This window comes from Meleagris gallopavo, chromosome 13 (genome assembly GCF_905368555.1).
Source record: "Meleagris gallopavo chromosome 13, MGAL_WU_HG_1.1, whole genome shotgun sequence".
In the NCBI taxonomy this organism is placed as follows: Eukaryota; Metazoa; Chordata; class Aves; order Galliformes; family Phasianidae; genus Meleagris; species Meleagris gallopavo.
This window is the reverse complement of record NC_139416.1, coordinates 10,197,927-10,217,399: the sequence shown is the minus strand read 5'-3', so window position 1 is coordinate 10,217,399 and position 19,473 is coordinate 10,197,927. Positions and strand designations below refer to the sequence as shown.

Genomic DNA, 19,473 nt, shown 5'->3' with positions numbered 1-19,473 from the left:
CTCAGTAGTGTTCCCCAAAGGGTGTTTCAGAGATTGTGCTTCCATTCACTAGAGTCAGAATATAAACTGCTAAAGCGAGAGCAGATGCTTCTCAGTCTTTGAGAGTAACCACCAGCCAAATGCCTCAAAGTTATAGTGAAAGAGATTTCTTAATCTATTGTGTGTTCTTACCTGTACTGTTCAACTTGGCATTGTTATCATCCAAAGTTTATATTAAATCTAAATGAACAATATTATTAGTGATCCATGTAAATGGAGGAAGTAACTGAAAGGTAATTCATGCTAAAATATTCATCCACTTTCCACATGTTTCCTTATCCAATCTGATATCTAGTTGTCTTTGTCTGGTAATCATTGCCATTTGTTATTGTAGGAAGACAGCATTGTGACTGTTTCAATTTCTTTGATGCGAAACCAAGAGTGGATATTTCTGAGCAGATAATGTATCTCTTTTGCTATTCCATACAGGATCATAAAAATTTAAACCCAGATCTTTCTGTGTGACAGAACAGCACAATGAAACACATGCAGAGAGCTGTAACACTGTTGTTTCTTTTGGCAAGTTCAGAGGTAGAGACTGATGTTCTTCATGCATGTGCTAATGTGTGTGTAAACTTCAAAAACTTTCTAGGCCTTTAACTCCATTAGCAGAGTGAGTGGGTAAGATAAACTGAATAGTACTGAAAAATCCTAGCTTTTTTGTTGTTGTTGTTTTGTTTTGTTTTTGTGGAGAAGAAACAAGAAAAATAATTTTGTAGATGTTTCACTTCTCAATACAATTCAATCAAAGCTATTTCTTCATGGGTAAGAATGCTGGATTGTTTTATTAGGTTTTTGAAACTAGTTTTAGGTATTGAGTCTTCACTATTTATCAAAAAGGGCAATACTTTAATAAGATGGTATGGTGTAGCAGGTTGTTTTAAGAGTGAAAGTGTGGTTTGTAACTGTTCTGTGAAAATAGAAACTCCTTGATTCAAGAGTTATTGTAGTTACAGCATTGTTCCCGAGACTCATCAGATAAGAATTAGACTATACTGTATTTTTAATACAGTGAATGTTATCGGGACTTTAGGATGGGATAAAAAGGTGATCCTATGTATATTGTGTGATAACTAAGTCCATGGAAAGGAACATGTATAGAAGAGAAAGGGGGAAAAATACTGTAAAACATTAACAAGTAATAGCTAAGAATTGTTTTTAAATAAGAACTGTATACTGTGAGAATTAAATTATCAGCCTAATACCTAAATAACAGTCATTAACCTTATTCTTTACCAGACTGTGGTGAGTCTATTCTGGATACCTTGTAGCAGTTCATGTTTGATTGTTTTGTTGTTTGTTTTTTTCTTCATTTGTGTTTGGTTTTAACAAGATGGGACTTTTTCATAGCGCAGTACATTTTTTTGTGTGCAGAAGCCCTTGTGAATGTCTTGTTGGTACCACCCAGCATGGTACAGTGGGATGAAGTTTGCTTTTCTTATGCAGGTTACTTTTAAAATTTCCACTCATTACAATGATATGAGTCATTTTACTGAGGACTGGTGGTCTCTAGGACTCTGCTAGCAGTTCCAAAAGCTTTGCTTGTGATTTTGTGGTCACCAGAGCACAATATCCTCCCAAGTTTAGAGCTTGCAGAATATTAACTCCCACAGCAGTATTTCAGTTCTTACGTCCTCTCCAACCAGATTATGCCATTTTGCTTTTTCCGTGGCTGTCCCTAAAAGGTCATTTTATGAGCAGACTGTTAACCATAAATTAACTGTCTGAAAGCAATAATAATTAAACATAATTTTGCTATATTGTGCTCTCTGAGTTAGTTTCTTTCCTTCTCTCTTTCACATCACCTTCAGTGTTCTTCACCCAATGTTTCTATTTCAGTTTGTGTTGTTACAGAGCTCTGGATAAATAGAATAATTACAAATGTGACATTGTAAGAAGTGTTGGACTGATTTGGCCATATTTAATACATTTTAAGTGTCCATCTTGTATTTCTATTTTTACTTGAATGTGTGATAAAAATGTATGGAAGAATTACAAATTTTTTTTATTTCACATTAATTCATAATTATTTTTATATCTTCATTAAGAAATCAATCTTTCTGTAACGTGTTTTTATTAAGTTCTTGATTTATGTCTATAAGCAAGTACTGTTACATATTTCCTTTAAAAAATCTATTACATTGGCAAAATAGCATACACCTCTGACATTTCCTGTCAATAATTAGCACTGGATTCTCTTACTCATCCAAATAGATTTTTAGTCAAGAACACATGTAATGGTGCAGGTGTATTATTATGAAACTTGTAAATGCACTGTTGAATCCAGATGCTCCTAGATCAGAAGAGGTCTACAGTCATTCTTAAAATGGCCTCAGAACAGTTCAGCTTTATAGATTTAAGCCACTGTCTCTGCCAGTGTAGTGGTTGTAGGGTTAGGTTCAACATAATACATAGATTTACCTTTTTGTTATTTTATTGGCAATGCATTTTTAATTGTCTAATGACATGTTGATTGTTGTTCTGTTTGATTCTTTGTTCAGTTACATTTGAATTATGTCTGCTATAGAAATGTATGCTAAAACATAAGCAAATAGCTTATCTATCTTTCTGTATTCTGTAGTATACTGAATCTACTTTATGACATCTCAGTGGCAACTGAGTTGTATGCACCTGTATGTATTTTAAATAATTTTAATACTCTGGAGGACATTTTTTATTGTTAAACAACTAAAAACTGATTGGAATATCCTTCATGGAACTGGGCCAGTAGATTTCAGAGCCTTTGTTTAAAGCATTTGTTACTAGTTAAATAATAGTGTCATTCTGTCATCCCTGTTTCATCTGTTTATTTGTCAAAAGTTGTATTCATGTTTGAATGAGATGAAACTACTATTGATGATTGCTCTTTCACATATGGAGCAGTTCTAACATAAAAGTATACTTATTTCTGAGGTTGGTTTACTTTAGAGGGTTTTCATAGCTGCTAAGATTACAGTTGTTGTGGGTACTGAAATTCTGATCCATCAGATTGCCTGCAAACATGTTTTTTTTGTTTTCAGTGCACTTTTTGTTGATGCTAGTTGTTTTCGTTATTGACTTTTAACTTGTTATCCATAAGCTGATTTCTCTTCAAACTGAAATATTCCTTTTAATACCACTGTTTTTCAACAGCATTTTTCTGTCATGATGGCCTCCTTAAATATGTGTACATAACTTTTGTGTTTGGAGATGGTTCTAATGTGCAAATCAGCCCATGAAGTCCTTGTTCTCCTTAAACATAGAATTTTGAAGTTGTTCACTGTCCTAACAAGATACGTAGTCCAATTGAACTGTATCTAGAGTGGGGTTTTCTGTGACTTTAGTTGCTGCTTCCCAGGGGAAAAAAAAAAAGAAAAAAGTGCTAGGTATTGTGTAACACATACTGCAACTTACTGTGCATGCCAAATATGTTGACTTTCTAAAGTTCCTATGAACATAATTATGTCACAGGTAGGGAGACATGACAGATATGGAAATGTATATAAATTCTGACATATGAAATAGTTCTGTGGCTTTCTTAGTAAGTACAGAGTTTTTCTCCCACTCTGTAATACAAGCAAATTACTAGAAATTTCATTTAGGTGTGCGCTTCTTTATCTCATCAATGTTCATATCTATGAACGTTTAGTTTACTATGTTATATTTAGCAACAAATTTGTTGTTCTGTACTGCAATTTATTGTTTGTTCATGTTAAAATATAATATTATATTATGTTGCTTACATTTACTATTTCCTTTTTTTTTTTTTTAAAAAAAGGTGGGAATAAATTCCCATCTAAGTATCAGCAGCAGTGTTGCCAAATAAACATAGCCAGTAAATATTTCAGAAGAGTGTTAAAATGTATTGTTGTTCTTTCTCTAATAGGTCCATGATTAGACTTCCTATTTTACAAGATGTCCCAACATGTGTTGGGATGATAACTTCAGTACCACCTGAGAGCTTGGAGTCTGCCTTTCTGTGAAAGGTAAGGCAGCCTCTGTTCAATGTTTTTGTGTATTTCTAAGGTTTTCTTTTTATTACTCTAATTGGTTCTGCAACACTACAAGAAATAAATGAAGATTTGTTCAAACTATGATTATTTGTGAGGAAAATGAAGCTGTAATTTGTCTCTCAGCCTCAGAATAAGTTTGTATCTGGAAACAGAGTGATTTAAATTTCTCAGTCTCTGCAAAGAAGGGTAAAATGAATACTGTTCCATGGAGATTCATTCTCTGTCAGATTCATTCATGAAGTCTAACTCATAAATAGATTTCTAGTAATAAACATGGGATGTAGAATAAGAACAATAAAAAGAAAACCTTAGAGAACCATTCAATATTGCAATAAATCTGACTTACGTTATCCCTGTAGGCAAGCTCCATGCTCTAGAGGTGGTACTAATGTCCCGAAACTCAACACATGTTGGAACATCTTTGTGGAGGAGGAAGTCATTGATCAGTGAGCAGTATCTTGGAGGATCATTTACGGGGAGAAAAGTAAAAGGTAATAGTTTCTAAAATATCACAATGATTGTTCATTATGTTTATTTGGCAATCCTGCTGCTCATACTAAGGTTGCAATGTTTTTGTTTCTTAAAATTACTGAAATACCTCATCATCTTTAGTCTTTCTTTCTCATATAAGTTGAATTTGCGCTTAAAAACTTCAGTGCTCTGCAGGTAAAAATGTCACTCTCTGTTTTAATACATTGCATTTGTTAGTCGTCTTTATGTTACCGAAACTACGGCACACAAAGTCCATGTTGTAGAATAACACACTGGCAGTTTGACACTTTTTTTCAGTGGTTAAGATATCAAGAGTGTTAGGCTGTAGTTTGTCTAGTGTTAAATAAAGTAAGCCACAGCCAAATGTTGAAAAGTATTGAACCAGTACAAAGACATTTTACTGATAACAAAAGGTTATTTTTTTTCAAGGAGGTAACTTCATCGCTGGACGTTGTGCCAGATGAGGTACCATCTGTTCCTGCACAATAATGTAAATGTATGAATCTGATATAAACCATCATAAAACACAACTGTTTTGAAAAAAATTACGTGACCATATCTGATCTGGAATCACTTTGTAGTGGTGGATGATCTGGTAATACATAGGTTTAGCATTAATTAGTGAATATGGCTGATCTTGACAACTTTTCCTCTAATCCTGGACGTACACAGACAATGTTGCTGACACTCTGAAATTCAGGTTATGGTTTACTCTTCTGGTATCTTTTATAATTTCCTGTATTCTTTGTGCACATGTATCTTTTCCAGGTGACTTACCCATCCTGCCTCCTTAAGATATGGCTTCATGTTGAACTAGTCTGCCTAATATCAGCAAACATCTGTGATAGCTCTTCAGACATGTAACCTACGAGACATTTGTAGAGTCAGAGCTAGAGTTTCTTCAGGAAAACTAAATTGCCAAAGTGTCTACATTATTTCCATAATCTGCTTCAAAAAAACAGAAGCATATAGGCAAATTCTTTTTCGTGGTATTTATTTTATCTTTTTGTGAACGTGAGTTAGATTGTTCTGCTATTGCAAGGACCATGTCACAGTATACTGGCATCTGTGCTTGTCGTTTCTGACATTCTTATAACAGTTCTTTCCCATGTCTTGCTCACCTAACATAAACCCGTAATCATATTGTTCTTTTACTTAAGCCTGAGGTCTTGTAATGGTTTAATATCTTTTCATCTTCTGTTTAAGACATTGAGATTTTTATTTCTTCCACAAGGAATTAGATAAAATACAGTTTAGTTACAGAGAAAATGAGGAAAAAAATAATTGTAGTCCACTTCTGTTCCTCAGAGTTTGCATTATCTTTCTGTCCGCTCTGATCAAGCTGTCAGGCTTGCTGTCTGTCTGAATACCAAATATTCTGTTCTACTGCTAGATGCACTGCTTTTCTGTTAGTGCTTTCCTGATTCATGGCAACTGCTTCCATTTTCCAGGCCTCTGCTTACCTGTACATAATACTGTTTGGCAACTAGCATGGTTCTGTTGAAGACAAACTGCTTAGGATTATAGAAATACTCTTCAGGGATGATTAATAGCTGCCTTTTAGCTCTGTAATTACTTAGCTCAAAGACAGAATTTTGGAAACTGGATTGTCTGGTTATAAATATTTTAGGTCAGACCTCTTCTCAAATTAGTTCTTTCTTTTTGCCAAAAAAATTATGTTTGTAATCCTGGACTTATGCTCTTGCTGAGAATTCTTAAAGAAATAAGGCTTCTCTGTTTTCTCACTGTTACATTACTTTTGTCAAAAAACGCTAATCATGTAAGAAGGGTTAAACAGTTTCTCTAGTAATTCTTTTTCTGTTTCCAGGATATTTTTCCCTGCTCTGACTCTCACTGACTTGCATAATAGCTTTGAATAAGGGAATAGGCATTTTGGCCTGGTTATGTGTGGATTTTTGATCTATGCGGCTGTTTCTCTGTGTCTGTTGTGTTAAAATAATTATACTGCTATGGCTCCCTAGAATGGAGCCATTTTTCACTCTGGTCTTGTTTTGTAAGAATTAGATTATTAGGTAAAATTAGGAGGTGAAAGTTCAAAACAAGCAAAAGTGAATAGTTGTCAAACCTTTATTTTAGGATGTTGCAGGTTCAAGAAATGACTTGAAAAATTAATGGAAAAAAAAATCCATTGAGAGGCAGTGAAGAGTAAGGTAGGTCCTTTAGGGTGGTTCTAAGCTGTATATGGTTGCAGTTTTACATGGATGCTCTTTTGTTCTTTTTTTTTCAGCAGCATTTCACACTACTACTGTTAGAGAATGGGTGCCAGACTGTATTATTCAGTGTAACCTTTCTTAACTTTTTATACAATTGCAGAAATGCAAAAAGTTTATTATAGTATAATTTGTACTGAATAAGTTAAATCCACTGTAGTATCTGAAAAAAGTTTTGAGTGCTTTTCTCTGCAGTGCATTGTCCTGCAGAGATTGAGTCTTAGCTAAACCTTACTTTGCTAAAATAATTCGATTGGCACTTATTTTGGAGAAAGCAAAAGAAGAGAGTATTACAATTTTCAGAATATTAAGTTACATTAGAATTGTATGGCTGGTCTTTTCTGCTGTGTTTTGCATTGAAAAGAGCTATGTTTTTCGAGGATTTTCATCTGTAAGTTGGATTTATTTATATGTATACTTAAAAGTAACTAGTGTTTCACTGATTTCTCAGTTTCACAAATTTATTCCTGAAGAATCATCTCATGGTCTGTAGTTCTGAAACAGTATAGAAAAGACATTAGGCCCCAGCAAGACCTGAGTCCTCAAATATATCATACACTTTTATCCAGAAGTGAGCTCATGAGATTTTATCCTATTAAAGGAAAAATGTTCTTATATAAACAAGCTTACTAAAGTAACTAACGTGGAGCCTTCCATTATTTTGTAAATAATGTTTGTGATAAACAGTCATTATTTCTAGCATAGGCAGTTTATGTGAAGGTGAACTAGAAGTATAGTGTTGAACAGTATGGGGTGCTACTTAACCAAATCTTTCCCATAACAGTTGAGATAGTTCAAGGTTGATTTGGAGCTGTGAATATATCTTGGCCATCTGCCCCTCACTGAAGGGATGCTGGTTTGTACCTGCCAGAGGGAATTGCTTACCAAAACACAAAACACTTGGCACCAATACTCTCTAGTTTGGCACAAAGCATTCCCTAGCCTGTGGTTTCCCTAAACACTCTCCAGATTCCAAGTTTCTCAGAGGCACCTGCTCAAACTACTTTGGATTTGCTGATTTTGTGAAGGAAGCAGCTAAAGCTGTAGTTTTACCTTTCCTCATCATGTCTCCCAGACAGATTTAACAGTAGAGCAAATCAACACTGATTAAATTATTTATTTGTTTATTTAGTAAGACTTGAAGCTTCTTTTTATTTAAAGGACTGAAAACCTAGGATGACAGCTAAAATCGTGATACTGTTTGTTTTGCCTGAGATCACTAGGTTATCTTACACTGCTAGGAATCTCTAATTCCCATCATCATAATTAGTGATTTACTATTTGCACATCACTCCATTTAACCAGCTTTTCTTTCTGTTTTTAATACTAAAAGGTAGTCTGGGGCTCTGGCAGCCCCTCCAGACAACTCCAGAGTGTTTTGTACCCAGCCAACCTCCTCAGTTTCTTCCTTTGTTGTGTTCAATCCCCAACTGTCTACCTTAGTGTGTAAGATCGAGTTTTCCCTTTGATGGAGTTCTGAATGCAGTGCTGATGGCTGAGGACACTGCTGTGTGGGAGATGTCCCAGTCTAATCAGGTTGGGCTTCAGGACAGGGGACAACTAAGTTCAGTAATTGCTATTTTATGGCTCCTCGGGCTCATAGTGCGTTACAGTTGTTTCCTCGCTGTGTTTAGGCAGGCTGACTATTAAATGTTGTTGCTGAGCGTAGAATGAATGATGTCTTAGTATTAGGGAAAGTGCCTATTGCTTTCTGCTGATTTCATGACCTGCATTCTGTAGAGAACACATGGTATGTTTTAGGACCTGCAGATACTGTTTGTGTTGTTTTAAAAGGGAACTGCTCACCTCTTCTTTTCATTTTCGTCAGCTGTTAGCTGTCAGAAGTTTCTGTACAGCTTAAGTCTTGAATGATGACTACTTAACTGGTCCTGATGTTTTTAAAGATATTTAATTTTATAGGACTTGACACCTTCAGCAGAACTATAAAATCATCACTTTCTTTCATGCTATTAAAATGAAGGGCTGAAATAATTAAAGAATTACATCGTTTTAAAGATTTGGAAGATTGCTGCAGCAATTTAGGGGGTAATTTTTCAAAAACATTACTTTTCTTGATGGGGAAAATTACAGAGAGACGGGGTTGTAAACTGTGGTGAATAGTTTGGGATGAATGAGGAGGAAGGATGCTTGATCTTATAATCATAGGTGCAATCCAAAGCACAGTCAGGTATTTTTTATGCTCTGGGGATGGGGTAGATAGGTATGGCCAGATGCATCTCTGTTTTATTATTCCCCATCTGATGCTGTTAAATGAGGTAAAATAGAAATTTAGACAAATAGGGAATATCCCAGATGCAAGGAGGATGAATTTCTGTGATTTCCTTCCATCTTGCTCTATGCAAGCCTGTTGTAACAGCAGATGAGGCCTGGACCTAAGAAATCTGGTTCCATTTGTGGCCAATGTTTAACGTAAAGAACTTAAACTTTAAGTTTCTTCTAATTTTAAGATGATAGCAGTGAATGTGTTCTGCATTTCTGGCTGACCTGTGATTAAGAGCAAATAGAGAATAAATAGGCTCTCTCCCAGTGTGTTTGTGTTGAAGGACGAGACAAATTCAAGCCCTAAATATATGCAGTTTAATAGTTTAAAACCAATTCTTTAAAGTTTTTTGTTTTAAGTGTAAATGTAAAGAGATTTTATACAGGCATTCAATAATTTATCACATCAGTAATAAGTTAGACCTAATGTTTTACAAATAATTTTTTTTATCTTTGATCTCTGTCCTGTCAGTCCTCTTTAAGTATAAATTATTCAAGTAACTTTTTGATTCTTTGAAAGCCTATCTGCAACGATAGTGTTTTGTCCTGCTTCTCAAGTAGGACAGTATTCTTATGATTTATTTTGGTTTGTTTGATCAATAAAATATAATTAAATTTCTAAAGCACAGCGAAGTCGGTACCCCTCAAATATGGAAGTAGATAATAGCACTCTTCAAAATTTTCACTTCTTGGAACCTGAAAGTTTTCAATGACAAGGTTTAGGCACTTTTATGTTTGTGAAAAAACAACCTTGTGCTAGTGACACATATGCCAATATCAGAATAATATTGCTGAATGCTTTTTCCCTCAAGGTTTTTGAAACTTATATACAAGTTCTAACTTTATAGAAATTCTCTTGCAATATTGCGAACTTTTAAGTAGAAAACAGTTTATTTGTAACAAAAATATTTCAGTGCTTTTTTATACTTTCTTTGCATGCCATTTCATATGCTGTAGAGCTCTACTAAATGCTGACTGAACCATGGGTTTGCTATTAATGCTTCCAATCATGTAATTAAGATTTAATATGTAGACAGGCCTTATTATACTGTTCTATAAATGCTTGGCAGATTAGAAATTTGTTCATTTTGGAAGTATTAATTTGTGATCCCTCATATTTTTCACATATGACAAGGTGACTCCACCAACTACTTTGTAGTGATACCCCTGAAAGCAATTGAGACTTAAGTTCTGTCACAAAGAATAGAAGTGTTCATGCTATCATTCGTTGCTTCTTCATGGTCTTTTATAGCTCTAGTGTACTGGCAAGAATGCTTGAATGAAAAACATGACCTTAGTTATGCTTTTTAAAACATAAGAACTCAAATTCAAGTGGAGAGATTGGTTAAAATTACAGCTTGGAGCCTTGCTTTGCTCCATCTCCATCTTTGTTGTTATCCTTGATGATGTTTTTATCATAGCTCTAGGAAAAGTTCAGAATTACATTGCTAAAGTCATTTTAAAGGCTTAAGGATTGTGCTTGATGTTGAAAATGTTTAAATTTAGCAAATGTATTTTTTAATACCAAGCAATTTTTTTCAAACTATGTATTTCCTGATGTTTTAAATGTGTAGCTCCTTACTGCTTTATAATGCAGAATTTGGGTTATGAATCTACAAGTTAAGACATCCACAGTATCAACCTTAGAGCACATAAAGAGGAGCAGAAAAAAAAGTCAGAAATAATTATAGCTTCTTGTTACAAACAAAGGTATGTGACAGCAGTTTGTTGATCAACATTAATTATTTTGTTTAATCTTTATTTTCTCTTAATATTTTGTGTGTAAGCATACATACATAGTATGACCAGTTAGCAGTTAAGATAGGAATCTAGAATGCTGGGACTTAAAAATATCTGCAGTTGAACCAGCTATCCTGTGACCTGGTTGGAAAGATAAACTGTATATGATAATATTTGTGCTTCATGATACGGTTAAGAACATGAAGTATTTTCATATAATTGCATATACAAATATTTTATAACTTCATATTTCTTTTTCCCTATCAAACTAAATATGAACTATCTAGTTGATATTTATTGTCATATTTTAGTGTGTGCACAAGCATACTTGTGAAGGGAAGATAAACCTTTCTGAATTAAAATTGGAAAAAAACAATTATGTGCTTTAGGAGTGGGTCTCAGGTATTTTCCTATCTGAAGATCAGCGTAATTTTCCTTTGAAGGAAAAAAAAAATCCAGTATGCTTTTTTTATATACATAGGAGTGGATGAAGCACAGAAGAAGATGTAAGTTCCTATTTTGAAGTCTTACTATCTTTTTCTTCACCACTACAAGTATTAACTTTCCCAGCCTTTTGCACAGAGTCAGTTTCTACTTCTTGGCATTTTGGGGCTTTATGAGATAGTGTCATTTTGCTACTTTTGCTGCTTTTAAGTATCTATTTAAATAGCAGAAAAAAAATGTAAGAGCTATTTTTAAAAGTCTCTAAGAATGTTATCAAAACTTTTCTTCAGTCAGAAAATCAGTAAGGTTGTATAGATGCCTGTTTATGAGAGTATAACTTAGGCAACCTTTCCAAGTATAGATGAAACTACTGTTTCAGGAGCATGCTGGTAATTTTCCCATCTTTGCCCCAAGTACAGCCCAAGTATTTCAGTAGTGTGCCAAATCTTCATGTAGTATACAGCTTTGGAATGTACCCTGCTTCTGATGTCCTATGCTAACAGAACTAATGACTGGTATAAATTTAGAGCAAGGAAGACATGTTGTTTCCACACATGATGAATGTTGTGAATGACGAGTTGACTTCTTATACATTTATCTTTTTGTAGCCTGGTTTCTTGATGTTTTTGGGAAAATTTGTGCTGTATTCTTTCTTCTTTAGCCTGCTTTCCAAAGAAAGCTAGCCTTAGATGATGGAACAGTCTATTTGCCTTCTTTCTCTCTCCCTGCAGATAACTTTTGAATTTATTGATAAATCAACAGCTAGATAGCCCTTATGTGTTCCAATTGAGGGGAAAATCAAATTTTCTTTTCTTTCCTTCTGACTGGATAGCTGCCAGTCAGCATTCTTGTACAGACTTGCCTCAGGGTGGTGAGTTGGCTGTGCCCAGCTGGCAAGCTGGATAAATGTGGGCTGGAAGATAGGCCGGGGGATGATGCTAGATGTGTGAGGGAGCTAGGATGTTGTGATAAGAAGGGATAACAAGGAATGTGCGAAGAAACTGGTGCTGTTCAAGAGAAGCAGGGAATCAGACTAGATTGTCTAAGTTATTGTCCATCTGAGTCATAAAAACATGCAAGGTGGGAGATTCCATAGTTTTTCTGTGTAAAGTATTCTAACATTTAATGAAGAATTCTTGCCTAAGTCTGGTCAGAACCTTTACTGTTTCAGTTTATGAATTTTTCTCATCCTTACTCCAGGCATCTCAATAAAGAGACTGGATTAATCTTCCTAAATAACCTCTGCCTTAAGCTTTGTCTTCTCCCAGATAAAGATCCCTCAGGTTCTGCTTGTATTGACCAAATGTTCCAGCCCTGGTGACTTGTCCTTGGACTCAAATTTTTCAAATCTTTCTTGGACTGGGGTACCCAAAACTGAGCTGTGGGCTGCACCAAAAGAAAAGGAGTAGTCACCTCTCTTGATGTACTGATTGCTTTTGCCGCCTGTTGATACAACCAACTGTATTGATAGTCTCCACTGTTGCCAGGATGCATTGCTGAATCATGACTGGCTGACTGCCCACCATAAGCTTTCCATCAGCTCTGCACCATTCGCTGTGCGGTCATCTGCAAACTTGATGAGGGTGTTTTAGATGTCCCTTTACATCCCTGAAAAAGGTATTCAAAAGGACAAGTCCCAGGACAGGCGTGAGGGCCACCATTTGTAATTGGCTTTCAGGTAGTTTTCTAAAATTGTGAAGACTTGTGCGGAGGGATTTCAGGAGTAGGAAATCTCCCAGGGTTATCGTGGAGGCTGGTGGGGAGGGCCTAGGGCATGACTCTTTGGGAAGTGGGCATCTCAGGAAACGATCCTTTCATTATGGATGAAGTTCCAAAGAGTTGAATAGGCAAAACAAGCTGCATAGTAGTTGAGTTGACTTAGGGCAAAAGTGCTTAAAATTAGGAAAACTTTTATCATGAGGAAAAAAAAAAAAAGATGGTGGTTCTTTATTATGAAAGCATTGTGTGTTCAGAGAAGTTGGGTAGCTGTAGTTAAACAGCTGAAATTCGAAGAATTATTATTGTAACGATTACTCATTCCTACTTGTAACTAGAATACCTGGCAGAATTTTCCATCTCAAACCTCTTTTCTAGATAGCACTTAATTAAATTTCCCTTTCTGCTTGTATTTTATCATTCAGACTAGGTTTTTTATTTTCAGATTGATAGCTTTGCTTACACGTTTGCATAATAAAGTGGTGCATGCTCAAATATGTGTGGATATTGCAAGCTCCCACCAACGTGAATAGTCCCAACGACTTCAAGGACTTAATTTGCATGAGTAACAGTTGCAGCTTTGGGATCTTAATGCGAATGTCTGCTTTCCATTATGCGTTCAGCTTTCAGCAACCTCGGTGGAGCTCCATCTCTATTACAGAGGACAAATTGGGCACCAAGACAGATGGAATTTTTTTAGTGGCAAAGCAAAAATCAGTTGAAGTCATATACATACTGCTGAAGTCCTTAAGGTACCGTGTACTGTATGAAGGCAGTGATAGCTTAAGTTAAAGAGATAACGACTTCAAAGAATCATTACAAAAAAAATTAATATCAGAAATATATGACAGAATTCAGCTCTGGGAAGCGTGGGGATGATGTGCTGTAGTGATGTAATAAAATATACATTTAAATAGACAGAACGGTTGGAGAAAAAAAAAAGAAAGAAAAAAAGGAGCTCAGGCGGCCGGGCACGGCCGGTTCCCGCCGCAGTTGGGCGCCTCATGTGGACTCTCCCCACGCGCTGCTGCGCGGGGATGGGTGGCTGCAGCGCCCCCTGCAGGGAGGGCTGTGCCGCCCCGCGGTGGTGCAGTACACTGCCGGCTGCTCTGCCGCTGAAACAAAGCTGTAGGCATGCCAGAACGCTGCTCGTTACTTCGTCTTCGTTTTTCGGACGTGTTATGGTTTTTTTTTTTTTACCGTCGAGCTTGGCTGGAAAAAGATAGGAATGCGTCATAAAATAGGCTCATTTTTAAGCCTCTCAGGTTTGTATTTGTGTGGAGGTCACTCCCACAGGCAACGACTGCTCTAATTAGTCACTCAGGAAACACTTTCCAGAGTATTTTAATTTCCTGGAATGCTTTGCATACGTATTATTATGTCAGAAGTGAACATATTCAAGCATTGTTAAGGTTATGTTTGTTTAAAGCAAAACTAGTAGTGTGTGCTGAAGTACACAGCAGTGTGCTGTGGGCTGCAGCCTGGGATTGTGTAAGTGTCAGCAGTGATCTTGAAAGCAAAGGATTTGCTGCTTCTGAGGACTCATATTGCCTCAACTTCTACCTTCTATCGCTGTACTGGGATAAAACCTGGTAAGGAGCCTCAGAGTCCTCTGAAGGGTAAAGAAGCAACTCTGGATTATCTCAAACTTTAAATTGTGACCATATCTGTTTTCAAGAGGTAATGAATACATCACCAAAGCTTCAGAGATTTACTATCAAGGATTTATATGCTCAGGAAAATAACATTGTGACTTTGTGCTCTTTACAGGTTGGGCTTTTTTTTTTTTTTTTTTTTTTTTGGTGGAAGGTCAGCTAATTTTCTTTTCTTTTCTTTTGCTTTGCTTTAGCTAAAAAATTAGGAATTACTGATGTGCCAGCTGAGGTGGTTACTTTTATTTCCCATGCAACACAAAGCAGATTAAGAACAGTGATAGAAAAAGTAACAGTGATAACCCAGCACCGCATGGAATCATACAAAGTAAGTGTGCAAATCAAGCTATTGGATATATATAGTGATAGTCATATAGTGATGCAACTTGACACAGTTTTCTTTCTTAGTACATGGTACATGTTTTGTGTTCATTTTATGTGCAGAGCACATTTTAATCACAAATTTATCTACCTCATTGCATAGAGAGTAGTGGGATGATGACCCTGCTTGCCAGACCTGTCTTCTCTGTCATAGAATTTGTGTGTAAAACTGTATTCATCTTTGCATGCTGAAGTGTCTAGCTTGGTTCACCTGTTAAGCTATTTCTGCTCACCTTCTGTGAACAAGACTGTTGATTCATGCCTTCTCTTTTGACCAGGATAACCGCTGATTGGTCCAAAATTGCTTCAATATTTAGGAATCTGCAGTAGCTATACATGTCTTTGACTGTGTGAGATACTAATACTTCTATGCTTGCCATTTAAAACTTTTAGCACAAAACTTTAGATGTTTAACTTAAAGAATATAATGATAAGACAGGGATAAAACTGTTTTCAGATTAGAGGGAAGAGCTACTAATTTGTCTTAAGTCAGCAACTAAAGAATTCAACTATTAAATTCTTCACTGTAATTAAACAGTATTCTCTTTAAAAAAAAGATTTCAAGTTATTCTGATACTATTGTTAGTGATTGTATTCTTGGAGAAAATTGGAATAGTTTAGATATCTTAAACCAGAAGGAGAATTGTAATAAAAAACTGCAAACCAGTTTGAAATTCAGGTAAGTCAAATATGTTTTACTATTAGAAATGAGTTACTTTTTTTTTTAATAAAGAAAATTGCTAGTAATTGTTAAACTAATACAAAAGCATGTAGGCGGCTGGCTTCATTGCACCAAGCTTAATATTTTTTTGTTGTTAGTACTGTAGAAAGATTTTAATGTATGCACTCAGTCTTGATGAAAATGCCTGTTTTCATAAAATATTGTTCTTTATAGGATGATGAGTGGTATGAACAAGCTACAGATGTCCGATCACAATTGAAGTTTTTTGAACAGTTGGAACGTTTAGAAAAGCAAAGGAAAGATGAACAAGAGAGGGAAATCTTGCTAAAGGCTGCCAAGGTATCTTATTTATTCTATTTTTTAAAATTATTTAGCAATTCGTAATCTTCAAACAATTACTTAATCTCTTGAAATCTGTTTCTGGAACAGTTTTTGTTTCTTAAACTGTAGCAGAAATGCTGAGTCACAGCCTGAAGCAGTGATTGAGCACCTGGTGGGAAGGCAGGGCCAACCCAGGGGAGCTCAGTGCATGCAGTGCACTTGTGTGATCAGAAGGGGTGAAGTCAGGATACACCCCTTCCCAGCCCTCATTTAAGGGTTGACAGTGGAGGTGAGGGTATCTCTCTGGAGATCCCTGCCTACCTGAGGCCTTCCAAAGGTAAGCATATTTTCTTCCTTCATTTCTACATCTATGGCTGCTTCCTTTGGGCTTCACCTCATTTGCCATCCCACTATTATTGCTATACTTTCCATCGCATTACAGCATTACATATACCAAAGAAATATTTCTGTTTGACAGCACACCTAGCTGGCTGGAATGCTCGTGCATTCTCAGGAAGATATAATTCTGAATATGGTGGATTCTTGAGACTATGGGAGACAATGCCTTTCATATCTCTAGATAAATTCCTATCCAAAACTGCAACTGTAATTGTATTACTGATTAATCAAATTACAAATAAGTTTATTCCTTATTTATTCTGAGTTATTCATCCATTGTTTTACATTTTCACTGAATTGTTTATTGTATATTCTAAAGAGTTTATATGGCACAACTCAGTGTTCAGCAGTAAAACTTTGTGTTATTAAAAGACCTTTCCATTTGCAAACTTAAAAGCAACAACAACAACAAAAAAAGCCAACCCAACAACAGGACCTGACTTGCTAATTTCAGAAAAATGTTTCTGAATTTGACTGTTTTCATCTTTCTTTTATCTGTTCTGTTTTCTTTCTTAATTTATAATCGTTCACATTTTTAGGTATTCCACAGTTTTCCACAGAAGATATATATGCCTTTTAAATGCTAAGGTGGAAGCAGAGACATTTTTCATTTTTAATGCTTTTTTTGTGTATTTCATTTTCTACATTGAATGAATACATCTTGATGTATCATGCTTTGTTTCTCTGTGTCTTTTTTTGTTTGTTGATTTTTGAAGTCTTTCTCTTTTTTCTCTCTCTTTTTTTTTTTTTTTAATGGACATTGAGGAGAATACAGTTCAGTAGTCTTTAGTTTAAAAACATTTCACCAACTGGACAAAGTTGCATGCAAGTTGATCTAAGGGCTGGATTAGATGTTAGCACTTCCAAACTTGTGATGCCATGTTTTCTGGATTCTTTTTCTTTTAGTTTGAGTTAATGTTATCTTGACTTCATGGGAGTTTTAGGAAATAAATACATTAACAATAAGTTTGATTCTAATAGATTATAGAGCAAATTCAAATTATTACACCAAAAAACTTTGAAGGAGAGTCTTTTACATGACTTGAAGAAATCATTTTCATTAACATAATGCGCATGTAAATCAGCTTTATAACCAGACAGCTAGACATAAAGACATTTTATACTAGAAAAAATATGTATGATGGAAAAGAAACAAAAACCACAAAGTAACCATGGAAGAAAAATGCTGATTTACCAGCATTAATGTTTAGGAAGAGAAATTGAAGATATTATGAAACCTTTGAAAGGTGCTTATGTGGTGTTGGGATTTAAGTGTTAAATGCCAGCTTTGAATTGAACTTAGAATGATAGCATCTGTCTTTTCTGGAGCGTGTGTCTGCTCTCTGCCATGCTGTTCCCATGGATTGATCACCTCTTTCAAAACTCACATAGAACATAGTTTGACAAAGCATGTTCAAATTACAGCTTTTTATTCTAAACAATACATTGTTCATTATTTCCTCAGAATCTAGGTTGCTGCTGAAATGCAGGGTCTTCTGTACATCAACAGAGAGAACTCTTGTGATCTTTATTCTGAATTCCTACATACTAAATCCTTAGCCAGGATTTTTTGGTCTTTCTGGTCTTTTTTCACATCCTTAGTTGTTTGAGTTGAATACTTTGTGGAGAGGATGCAGTAATTGCAATGAAACAGTTATTAAATGGACACAGTTAAAATCTACCTCATCTCCTCTGGTAACTGGTGATACAGACCAGAAAACGTTTCATGTCTGTTTGTGGTATGCTGATTGCTATTTGTGCTTGCAAAGAGGGTAATGATTAAACTGGTTCTGGAGACTGAAATACCTCTTATGCAAAGAGATTGTTTCACAGATCAGGGCACTTTTGTCATCTTGATAGTATTGTGTATCTGAAAGTTAGAAACCTTGGGATTTTAAGATGAAATTTCTGCTTCTGCTTATTTTTCTATAAGCGCTTAAATCTAAAAATCATATATAAAAAAAAAAAACAACCAACAGTGTAAAAGCTACTGCTGCTTAATATGCCTTTTAGACAGTGATTTTTTTTTTTAATCCTGTACATGTTTTAGCACGTTATTTTTCAATGTTTGTTAAAGATACTCAGCAGAATAATTTTAGGAAAAGTTTTGAAATTGCCTGCTTGTGGTACCTAGTCTGTTGTCTAGGTATGGAACAGCATATACAGGTTTAACTTGCTTAGTGAAAGTTCTTTTTTAAGTATTTAGTTTGTGAAGCCTCTTTAGCAACCAAGTACACGTGTTCATGAAGAATAAAATACTGACAAAGGGAATATTGTGTTCTGATTGACCTGCAACTGTATTTTCAGCTACTACTGTAAGATATGAGTGTAGAATTCATAAGTACCCTGGTGGGGTGGATTTTGCTGCAGGAGGTGTCTTGGGAGGAACGAGAGATAAAGTCAGATGGAGAGACCAAAGAAAAAAGTAAGGCTTCAGGAACTTTTAAAAAGTTATTGCAATATACTGTTTATTTTTAATTAAACACTTAAAAATTTTGAACAGGACTTCTGCTTTGAGGACCTTTGCATCATGTCTGATAACATGTGTACCAACCTAGAATGTATGGCCCAAAACATTTCTCTAATTTACTTTCTAGTGATACTTTTTCTACTTATAGTGCTTAAAGATGATATATTGGTCCCCAGAACTGTCAGATCCACAGTTGCCATCTGGTGGAACAACTCCTGTTTCACCAGATGTGATGATTTAAATACAGAAGCTGTATGGGGAGGTACTACGACTGCCTTGATTATCATTACTTTTGGATTTTCTTCCTGTTATGTAAATAATAGGGTAAAGGAATAATGACACAAGGAAGGGCTATCTTGTGTGTATATATACATACACACATGTGGAGTGCAGTCTCTTTAAATAAACTATTTTGGAGAGTCACCTCTTTCTCCTTGTTTGTTTTCCTAATACGAAGCCACTGGCCATTGTTTCCACTGTATGCAGAGGCAAAGGTCTTTTGAATCTGTCTTTGGTGGTTGATATGGGAAATCAGAAAAGAAGCTAAGGGAAGTCTTAAGACAGCAGAAAGGTCAAAAGCCAGACTGAAATAACTTGAGGAGCTTACCTTTCCATTTGACGTGGTGTTTGTTGT

At 35.5% G+C, this 19,473-nt stretch overlaps 1 protein-coding gene across 3 annotated transcripts in view; it reads left to right on the top strand.

The window, feature by feature from the left end:
- LOC100543167 (transcription initiation factor TFIID subunit 4-like) overlaps positions 1-19,473 on the top strand; it is a 132,778-nt gene that overhangs the window by 41,056 nt on the left and 72,249 nt on the right. For 2 of the 3 annotated variants that reach the window (XM_085235120.1, XM_085235119.1), the window contains exons 11-12: positions 14,784-14,914; positions 15,863-15,988. In XM_085235120.1, coding sequence (XP_085091246.1) covers positions 14,784-14,914; positions 15,863-15,988 — 257 coding nt within the window. Of the gene's footprint in view, positions 1-3,904; positions 4,005-4,390; positions 4,436-14,783; positions 14,915-15,862; positions 15,989-19,473 lie in introns of those variants that run through there. The other variant, XR_014886166.1, reaches the window with a different exon arrangement.